Source organism: Plasmodium relictum (assembly GCF_900005765.1).
Source record: "Plasmodium relictum strain SGS1 genome assembly, contig: PRELSG_00_v1_41, whole genome shotgun sequence".
Taxonomy (NCBI): domain Eukaryota; phylum Apicomplexa; class Aconoidasida; order Haemosporida; family Plasmodiidae; genus Plasmodium; species Plasmodium relictum.
The window spans coordinates 24,022-36,038 of record NW_021628644.1 but is presented as its reverse complement, the minus strand read 5'-3'; the positions used below and the strand labels follow the sequence as shown (position 1 = coordinate 36,038).

At 17.5% G+C, this 12,017-nt stretch overlaps 2 protein-coding genes across 2 annotated transcripts; one reads left to right on the top strand and one right to left on the bottom strand.

Annotated features, from left to right (window-relative positions):
- Nucleotides 1-3,859: 3,859 nt before the first annotated feature.
- Nucleotides 3,860-4,729, top strand: PRELSG_0003200 (Plasmodium exported protein, unknown function; the record flags this gene model as incomplete). The annotated part of the gene is made up of 2 exons (XM_028675823.1): nucleotides 3,860-4,018; nucleotides 4,139-4,729. 2 exons carry the CDS (start codon nucleotides 3,860-3,862, stop codon nucleotides 4,727-4,729), a joined length of 750 nt encoding a protein of 249 aa, XP_028531176.1.
- Nucleotides 4,730-9,283: 4,554 nt separating this feature from the next.
- PRELSG_0003190 (Plasmodium exported protein, unknown function) lies at nucleotides 9,284-10,052 on the bottom strand (the record flags this gene model as incomplete). The annotated part of the gene is made up of 2 exons (XM_028675812.1): nucleotides 9,284-9,757; nucleotides 9,858-10,052. The coding sequence occupies 2 exons, from the start codon at nucleotides 10,050-10,052 to the stop codon at nucleotides 9,284-9,286; spliced, it is 669 nt and encodes a 222-aa protein (XP_028531175.1).
- Nucleotides 10,053-12,017: the final 1,965 nt, after the last annotated feature.

Below are 12,017 nucleotides of genomic sequence, written 5' to 3'. Positions count from 1 at the left end.
TTCTATTATATTTACAATAAATATAATGTACAAGGAAATTAAAATAAAACAAAACAAATTATAACTTTTCTTATTAAAACTTTTGTACATAAAAAAAAAATATATTATATAAGATTAAAAGTATTTTAAACGTTATTATGTATCTGTTTTATTAATTGGCCGTTTAATGACTTTGCTAGAGTATTAAACAAACAAATTAATAAAGAGCATGTATAACTAAGTATACGTTTATATATATATATTCGTTTTTATTATATATATATATACAGTTTTCTTATGATGCATAATATTTAATTGAAGTTAAATTTTACTGCATCTTTTAATAAACCTATTAACAGTTATAAATGAGTTTTTATTTACAAAGAATTAATATCTTCTTTTAATTAAAAACATACAAATAATTTATAACAATTTATTAAGTCAAAATTTTATGATATTCAATGTTATTTCAAAAATATACATTGAATAATACATAAATATTTCTCTTATCTCTTAAGTTTTAATAAGTTAACATTTCTTTCTTTTAATTTTTATTTACACTAAAAATTAAAACATAACATAACATAACATTCATTCATAAAAACTCTTCCCAAAAAAAAAAAAAAAATATATTTAATTTTTTTTTTTTTTTTAAATTACAAAGATGTATATATATATAAATAAACAAACAAAAAAAAATAACTTTATTTTTTTTTTTTTTTTTTTATATATAGGACTAGCGTCAGTGCATGGCTAACTTGTACGTATACAACTAGCAACTAGCTTAGCATGCTACAAAAGGTTAATAATACCTTTTATTAACCAGGTATATATTTACTTTAGTAAATATAACCTTTAATTTAATTAAAAAAAAATTAAACACTAATAAAAACATAATTCTTCTTATTTTTATTTTACTATTTAATTCGACTTGAAAAAGATTTTTAATATAAATAATTTAAATAAAAATTTATTATATCTCAACGATCAGCATATAAAAATCAATCTACGAACTGTTTTTATTACTCATAAATTTCATGATTGGTTAATTAAAAAAAAAATTATCATTAACCTTTTGTAAAATAAAATAGGTGACTAGTCAGCAAAATATAAGGCAGCCATGTACTGATGCTAGTTAAAGAAAAAATATATAGAGTCATTTTTTTTTTATATGCGTCTTTGTAATTAAAAAAAATTAAATTATTTTTTTTTATTTGTCTGTTGATGTTTGTTCTAATAAAAAGAGAATTTTTACTTATATAAAAAGCTAAATATATGAAAAAGTATAATTTTTATGTTGTATTCAATATGTATATTTTGAAATAACATTGAATAAATCAGAATTTTAATTTTTGTTATTTGTTATAAATTTTATGTGTATTTTTAATTAAAAGAATATACCTATTCTTTGTAAATAAAAACACATTTATAAAAATAAATATCTATCTGTTAAGTAATACAGAATTATTTAATTCAAATTAAATATTATATATTTGGTTAATAAAAAATTGTTATTAACCTTTTGTAAAAATACAATAAATTGCCAGTCAGGAGAATAGAAGTCAGCCATGCGCTAACACTAGTTAAAAAAAAAAAAAATATAAAGTTATTTTATTTTCATTGTTTTGTTTACTTTATTGTATATACATCTTTTTAATTAAAAAAAATAAATAAATAAAATTATTTTTTTTTTTTGTTTGTTGATGTTTGTTCGAATTAAAAAGAGAATTAATTTTTAGTTAAATGAAAAACTTAAGGAATGAAAAGGTATAAATTTTGTGTTATTTTAATGTATATTTATTTGAAATAACATTGAATAAATTATAGTTTTGACTTTTGTTAATTGTTATAAATTGTGTGCTTATGTGTGTTTTTAATTAAAAGAATACACTGATTCTTTGTAAATAAAAACTCATTTATAACAGTTTAACATTTCTATTAAAAGATGCAGCATAATTTAATTCAAATTAAATACTATGTATCATAAGAAACCATTGTATATATAATAAAAACAAGTATATATATATATATATTTAAAAGCGTATATATAGTTATACATGCTCTTTATTAATTTGTTTGTTTAACACTTTAACAAAGTCATTAAACAGGCAGTTTATAAATCAATATTATAAAATGCCATTGTATGTATAATAAGATAAGTATATATATATATAAACGTATAATTAGTTATACATACTCTTTATTAATTTTTTTGTTCAATACTCTAGCAAAGTCTCTGAGTATCCAATTAATAAACCAATGATAAAAGAAAAAAAATTTTTTTTTTTATTAACTAGAAAATGTGCATGACTATTTGCAACATTTTGTGCAAGTTACTAACTATTATTACATAAAAAGTTATATCTTTTATTAATCAATAAAAAATTATGGCATTTAAAAAAGTTAATAATACTTTTATATGCCACAACCTTATTATTATTATTATATTAATAATTAAGGAATAAATATGATTTTTATTATTTACAAATATATTTATATGTTTTCCTTTTTTATTACTTTTATATTTAATAGACTTTAATTTTTATTTTAATAATCCCTTTATTAATATTGCTATTAAAGTTTATATTATTATTTTTATTATATAGAATTTTTTTAATTTCTTTTTTCAAGTTAATCTTACATAGGAGTTTTTTTTCTAAAAAATTTTTATAAGAATTTTATGAATAAAAAAATATAAAAATAAGATTATAAAAGTTAAAATATCTAAGAACGTAAGATATAGAAATAGAATAAAAGATAACATAAAATATAAAAAAAATGCATTATGTACAAATATGTAATAAAATGAGAATGAAGTAACTGTGTACGTAAAAAACAGAAGAGAAATTAAAAAATATTATTTTAACAAAAAATATTTAAACTTTTTTTATATAAAAAGGGTAATATAGCAAAATATCTGTTATTAGATTTTTTTTTTTCTTACATACTTTTTTAGAAAATAATTCATAATATTTACTTGAAAAAAATCCAAAACACACTATTAAAGAATTGAAATTGAATTAATGACTATAGTTATTGCTCATGCATATAATAATAATATTTAAATGGATTTATATAGTAAATTAAAAAAAGTTATTTTTATTTTTTAAAAATATTTTCCTTTATTCTTTATATTTAACAAATAAATTAAATCAAAAAGTAAATAATTTCTTTTATAACTTATTTTCTTTCATATATATCATTTATTTATCTGTTGTATATCTTTCATATTTAGCATGATCATTATTTTATTTTGCTTTTGAATAAATATTATCATCCTTAAATATGTGTGCAATTAAACTCAACGATTTTTTTAAATTCATTTTATATTTAGTATATATTTTATTTTTTTAATCTATCCGTAGTGAAAACTTCGATAAATTATTTATCACAATTTTATAATTCAAATATATTTTAAGAAGTGAAATAAAAAAAAATAAAAAAAATAAAATAAAGAATTATACAAATAAATATTTTTTAAATAGTTAACAAATAAAAAGCTCACGATGATATTGAAACAAAAATGAAAAAGTACCTTGATATGAAAAATTTATTTATCAGTAATCTTATCTAAATTTTTTTAATCTCATTTTTTTTTTTAAATATATCCTTATTTTTCCTATGAATTTATGTATTTAATTATCAATTTCTGACACAATAATAAAGTATTTTGAAAGAATAAATAATTTTTTTACGCAAATTCCGAATTAAATTATTTAAATTAAAAATTTAAAAAATAAATTTTTCTCTTTTATGCATATATTCTTATGATTTTATAATTTTATCAACTTTTTCTAAATTGAGAATATTTTTCTTAAATTTAATTATAGAAATACAACAATTAAGTATAATACTTTTTAGAGGATTAGTTAATTTAAAGATGCATCTTTTAACTTCAAGTAGTATGGTCATAAAAAATAACTCCAAATATTTACATGAAAGTGAAAGCGAAATAACTAAAAAGAGGAGCTGCAATATTCCTATTCTTTTCAAACTTTTGTTTGTCTTATTTCTTACACTTTTATGTTTTCTTATAGAAGTAAGATAAATTCAAAAAGAAAAAAATGTCACGTTTTTATAATAAAGAATTTATTTACGTTAAAATTTCACTCATATAATTATATTTTATAAAGATTTATTTTTTTCAATTTTATTATAGTGCTTATTTAAGCAGGAAAATCTATCAATTTCTTCAGTGGAATTCAATAAAGATCATTTAAGGATACTAACAGAAGAAGAGAGAGAATATAAGAATAAACTTCTATATGTTGATAAATTACATGATAAATACATTAAACGTTTTAAAGATATTAAACATTTAATAACAGGACAAGCATTTTCCCGCTGGGAACATATGTGTTATCTAAATAGAATAAGATATTCCCTAAATGGAAGAATATGGGAACAAAAAAAGTTCAATTACTGGTATAATAAATTTCACAATGAAATACAAAATATATATGATAAAGCTATTGAAAAATACGAGGAACATAAAAAAAGTTATCTTTCTGATAGAGAATATTCCATTTTATTTAATATAAAAGTAAAAGAGTTAGAAAATTTTGAATCCAGTAGTTATCGGTGGTTTACAAAATATTTAAAAGAGTGTGAAAAGGAGTGGATACATTTAAAGTACCCCCGGAAGTTATCAAAATGCTCTCCTTCTATACATGAAAATAAAGAAGAGAAGTGTGATCGATTAATAAAGAATATAAAAAATCTTATTAAATATTTAATAAGGAAAATATAATAAAGACAAAAATTTAGTTGTTCAAACAAGTTATTTGAGAAAATGCCTTATCTAATTTCTAAAAAATTACATATACCAAATAAAAAAATTTTTAATTTATTTTTTTGAACGATATTTTTTTATTGGAGATAAATCTATATGTATATACTTTTTTTTTATATATAAAGAGAGTGATTTATTGATTATCTAATGACATTCATACAGTTCTAAAAAATCAAGTTAATGAGGAGAATGTACAAGAATTATATCAATATTTATAACAAATTAAATTGTAATATATATGTATATTTAATGTATTTTTATCTAGTTTATTTCAGATAATTAATAAGATTTATTAGAAAATATTTAGAATATAATAAATTTTAAATGGCATAAAATCATAACTTGTAAATATTATATTTATTTTAAGTTGGTGATGTTCTTTTTATAAATTTTATTCATAAATCTTTTTATTTAAAAAATAAAAAAAAAAAAATTTTCCCTTATATTTGTTGTTAATTCATTAAAAATAAATTAATAATAAAAAGAACAAATTTTTTAAATAATCAATTAATATCGTTTCTATCTTTACTTTTAATGAATACATCTTATCTATAATTTCATGAAAAAGATAACAGTGTCTCACAAAATTATTTATAAATATTACAATATTTAATTCCATCATGGGTTAATAAAAAACATAATTATCCTTTTATAGGACATAGTTGTACATACAGAAATAGAGAATTAGACATGAATTTGATGGTTTAAAAAAAAAAAAATTATTTTTTATATATGTTTTTGTTAAATTTATTTTTATTCATTAAAAAAAAGAGCATAATTATTTTTTTTTATGATGAAAAATTAAAACTAAAAATAAAATCTTTGTAAAATTTTCACTGCAAAATCGAATTAATTTTTAAGTAATAAAAAAATTAAATTCGAAATTAAAAAGTAAAATAAAAAGGATTTTTTTTTTAATAATATTTAAGTTTTTTTTGAAAGACTAATAATAACTTTAATTTATATTTATTTGTTTGTTTTAATTATTTTATCTAATCAACAGTTTTTAAGCAAGAATTTAAATTTTTAATAGAAAAATAAGTGTAATTTTATTAAAATTAATAAATTCCTCTTAAACAGTAATTTCTCTAGGTTAAGTAAATTATATGTATAAAATTTACTTATTACTAGGATAATCATAATTTTACAATAAGTAAAATCAGTAGAGAAATATCTGCATAATCTTTATTAATTTTTTTTTTAAATATTTGGTTTATTAATTGATCCTTCAATGACTTTTCCAGAGCATTGAACAAACAAATTAATTAAGAGTATGTAGACAAATATCTACTAATTTTAATTGAGTTTAATTAATTCCCTTACGTAGAAGTTGAATTTAATATTAAGTTATAATTAGTTTTAAATATATATATTTTCACATGTAAATCATATATATATAACTTATAATTGGTTAATAAAAAAAACTTTTATTAACCTTTTGTAAAAATAAAATGAGTTACCAGTCAAGAAAATAGAAATCAACCATGCACTGACTCTAGTTAAAAAAAAAAAAGATTTATTTATTTTTTTTTTTTTGGAATAGCGTGAAAACTAAAGGAATGAAAAGTATAATATTTTATATTATATTCAATGTATATTTTTGAAATAACACTGAATAAATTAGAGTTTTGACTTTATTTAATTGTTATAAATTGTATATATGTTTTTAATTAAAAGAATAAACTGATTCTTTGTAAATAAAAACTCTTTTATAATAGTTTAGAATTCCTATTAAAAGATGCAATAAAATTTAATGCAAATTAAATATCATACGTCATAAGAAACCATTATATATATAACAAAGACAAGTATATATATATTTAATAACGTATATTTATTTATACATGTTCTTTATTAACTTGTTTTGTTTAATACTTGGTTAATAAAAGATATTATTAACCTTTTGTACTATACTAAGCTAGTTTACTAGTCGCGTATGTACAAGTTAGCCATGCACTGACACTAGTTATAAAAAAAAAAAAAATATAAAGTTATTTTTTTTTGTTTGTTTATTTATTTTTATATACATCTTTGTAATTAAAAAAAAAAAATAGAAATGAAATTATTTTTTTTTTGGTTGTGTTTTTGTTGACGTTGGTATTTTTAAAAATTAAATAAAGAATTAATTTTTACTTATAAAAACTTAAGATATAAAACAAATAATGTTTATGTTATATTCAATGTATACTTTTGAAATAACATTGAATAAATTAAAGTTTTGACTTTATTAACTATTATAATTTGTTTGCATATTTTTAATTAAAAGAATAAACCGATTCTTTGTAAATAAAAACTCTTTTACAACAGTTTAACATGTATGTTAAAAGATGCAGTAAAATTTAATTCAAATTAAATATTACGCATCATAAGAAACCATTGTATATATAATAAAAACAAGTATATACATATTTATTTATGTATATTTATTTATACATGCTCTTTATTAATTTGTTTGTTTAGTACTTTAGCAAAGTCATTAAACGGGCAATTAATAAATCAATAATATAAATATTATATATTATAAAAAGCTATTATATATATATATAATAAAATAAGTATATATATATATATAAATCCATATATTTAGTTATGCATGATCTTTATTAATTTGTTTGTTTAATACTCTAGCAAAGTCATTAAACATGCAATCAATAAATCAATATTCTTATAAGTTATAAACGCATACAAATAATTAAGTTATAACAAATAACAAAATTAAATTCCAAGTTATTTATTGTTATTTTGAAACATAAAAATAAAATATAACACAAGAATTATACTTTTTGTTTATTAAAAGAAATAAATAGTTTTCTAATAATCATTTTACACATCAATTTTTATATTTTCAGTTAATTCCTTTCTCGATTCAAAAGTACCCCAAAAAAAAATTATTAAATCTTTTTTTTTTTTTTTTTTAATAACAAAGATGTATATAAATAAAATAAACAAAAAAAAATATTACTTTATATTTTTTTTTTAACTAGCGTCATTGCATAGCTAACTTATACCTTCCTAACTAATAAGCTAATTTTATATATCTGATTTATTAATTGGCCATTTAATGACTTTGCTAGAGTATTAAACAAACAAATTAATAAAGAGCATGTATAACTAAGTATACGTTTTTATATATATATATTCATTTTTATTATATATATATATAGTTTCCTTATGATGCATACTATTTAATATGGGTTAAATTTTACTGCCTCTTTTAATAGACTTATTAATTGTTATAAATGAGTTTTTATTTACAAAGAATTATTTATTCTTTTAATTAAAAACATACAGACAAACTATAACAATTAATAAAGTCAAAACTTTAATTTATTCAATGTTATTTCAAAATATACATTGAATAATACATAAACATAATTATTTTATCTCTTAAGTTTTAATAAGTAAACATTAATTCTTATTTAATTTTTAAAACACAAAAGTCAAAAACATAACAACCAAAAAAAAAATCTTCCTACTCAAAAAAAAAAATTAATTTATATTTTTTTTTTTTTTTAATTACAAAGATGTATATAAAAATAAATAAACAAACAAAAAAAAATAACTTTATTTTTTTTTAAACTAGAGTCAACGCATGGCTAACTTGTACTTACACAAGTAGTAAACTAGCTTAATGTACTACAAAAGGTTAATAACATCTTTTATTAACCAGTAACTGTGTTTATTATGCAAAAAGCTTAATACATAATTTAACCAATACTTTAGCAAAGTCATTAAATGAACAATTAATAAATCAAATAATATTCCTTCTTTATACAATTAAAAATTTCTATAATGCTATTTTTTGACGATCAATCAATTAATTTTTAGAACCATGAAAAAATTAAATTCAAAATTAAAAAGAAAAACAAAAAGGTTTTTGTTTTTAAGAATATTTAATTTTTAAGTATTTCTGAAATATTGTTAATAACTATAATTAAATTTTCTTTTTATTTTAATTAAATGACTTTTACTTAATAATTTAATGAGAATTTAGGTTTTCAATAAAACTAAAGATAATTATTAAAGTAAATAAATACCTTAAAAACAATAAATGCTAGGTTATGTAAACTATATGTAAAAATTTTACTCATCTGTAGTGTCAATATAATCCCACAACAATTAAAACTAGTATAGATCACTTTACGTGCTCTTTATTAGTTATTTTGTTCAATACTCTATCAAAATCATTGAACAATCATTTAATAAATTAGTAATACATTAAAAATATATTAAAGACTTAAAAATAACTTATAAAAAATTTTCATTTAAATATATTACATTTTCATATATTATAAAGAGATTATTTTATAAGACAAACTTTCTAAAAATGAGAGCATGTTTAAGCTCAACAATTGAATATATCTTTGGATTGATCACAAAGATCATTGTTCATAAGAACAATATTCACAGTAGTGGCTGGACTATTTTTTTTCTGTGTTTTCTTTTTTTTTTAAGCTCACAATAACTTTAACTAATGTATTTTTTTATATTTTTTTTAGATTTCTTTTTATTTTATTTTTTTTTTAGTTCAATTGTATTAAGTAAAATTAAAATTCCTAAGTACAATAAACATCCGTTTTGCAACTTACTATCTGAAACATCGCATAAATATCCAATATTTTTGAGTGAAAACAATACTAAGAAAAGCAATAATGGGAAAACTAACAAAGGCATATAAATGAAGTCGCAAATTTTTTTTATGTTACTACTTTTTTTATCGATTTTATCTTCTTTTTCATTTTTTTTTAGCATATTTATCATTACTTCAAGATTTTTTGCTTTTATTTGTGATTCCAAATTATTATAATTTAAATTATGTTGCAAATCATTATTTGTTGTATTTTCCAGTTCATCAGCATCTAATAAATTTAATTTTGATTCGCTTTTTGTTGAATTTATATTATTACATTCTGACAAAATTCTTTTGTATATTAAATTAATTGTTCCTCCTAAGTTCTGTTTTTCGTTCGCAGATCTATATGTATACTAAGAATTATAAGAAACATTAATAATTTAAAAATATATGTTTTATTCTATAAATGAAATATCAATCAAATATAATTTTTAAGTATTATTATTATCTTACACTATTAAAACCATGTAATATAAAAATTAAAAGAGTAAACAGAAAAAAATTAAAAAAAAGTAATATGTTTATTTTCTGTTTTTTATAGTACATCTCTAAACTGGAAACATCTGAAGTTATATAATCTTTACCTATATGAACATTGCGTTCAGGACATTTAGTAATATTAAATATAGTATTATTTTTCATTTTCATTTTTCGTTTTACTAAAATTAAATATATTTTTTTAAATAAAATTTTAATTTAATTGTTTTTAAAATTTTTTTTTTTTATTTATATATATTTATCTATTTTTAGATACTGATACTTCGAATTTTAAAAAATATAAAATTGAATTTTTAAATTTAAAATAAGTAATAAGCATTAATATTTAGATGAAAATGAAATTTTTTTAAAAAATTAGTTATTTAAATTTTCATTTTAAATAAAATATAAAAATGCCATACAATACTATAAATGAAGTTTAATTTTTTTTTTAAATTTAAAACGTATAAAAGTTAAATATTTCATACTAGTAACGTATTCTTTAATAATTTTTTAAAAAAAAATATTAAATCGTGCAAAATTTGCATGCATTTATGAATAATTAAAGTAAAGAAAAAGTTAATTTTATTTATGAAACTAGTAATGAACTTATCAAATGGCGTTTTGTGATTTTAAGTTACAAGTATATAATAATAATTTTTATAATAATTTTAAAATAAATAAAAAAATAAAGTATTATAATAATTTCAACATAATTTAAATTATACTATGGTCATAATAATATCTGTGGATTTTTATATTATGATATTATATAAATTTTAAAAATAATGGAATTTTTTATTTTATCTTAAATATGATCAATTATAATTTTCTTTTTTATCATAATTTTAAGATATAATAATATATATATTAATAATTCTTAAGTCTTCAGTTATAGAATTTAAAAAGTTAAAACTTAAAATTATTGCATTAATCCAATGCTTTTAATAAATTGATTTATTAATTGGATATTAGTTAACAAAAAAATTGTTATTAACCTTTTTTAAAATAAAATGAGCTACTAGTCAAGAAAATATAAGTCATATATGCATTGACTCTAGTTAAAAAAAAAATATAAAGTTATATTTTTTTTTTTTGTTTATTTTATTTATATACACCTTTGTAATTAAAAAAAAGAAAAATTAAGTTAATTTTTTTTTTTGTGTTGGCGTTTGTTTGAATTAAAAATAGAATTAAATTTTTACTTACATAAAAACTTAATATACGAAAAAGTATAATGTTCATATTTTATTCAATTTGTTTATTTTTGAAATAACATTAAATAAATTATAGATTAATTTTTGTTATTTGTTATAAATTTTGTGTGTATTTTTAATTAAAAGAATATACTTATTCTTTGTAAATAAAAACACATTTATAAAAGTAAACATATATCTGTTAAGTAATACATAATTATTTAATTCAAATTAAATATTATACATTATAAAATGCCACTATATGTATAATAAAATATGTATACATATAAAAACGTATATTTAGTTATACATGCTCTTTATTAATTTGTTTGCTCAATAATTGGTTAATAAATATATATATTAACCTGTTGATTTATTAATTTCCCTCTTAACAACTTTGTTAGAGTATTAGACAAACAAATTAATAAAGAGCACGCATAACTAAGTATACGTTTATATATATATATATATATATTCGTTTTTATTATATATATATAATGTTTTCTTATAATGCTGGTTAATAAAATTTGTTATTAACCTTTTGTAGTACACTGGTCAATGAATAAATCCATTGCCCTTAATTAATATGCATTTAAAATATTTAAAATTTAAATAACTATGTCTTCTTTAGGAAAATATTGCATGTTAAAAAAATAAGCTATTAGAACCTTGACTAACTTAATGTGTCTAATTATATATTTTTTTTAAGACAAATATCGGTTATAATTATGTCTTTTTTTCTATTTTTTTTTTAATTTTTTTTTGGAAAAAAAAAAAGAAAAATATTTTGAGAGAGGAGAAATTAAATGGAAAAAGGTTAGCATGTGAATTGCTTTTAATTTTTTTTTTTGAACTTTTATAGATTTTAAAAATTTTGGTGATTTAATTAATTTTGTATTATAAATAAAATCTATAATACAAAATTATAAAGGAGTCCTAA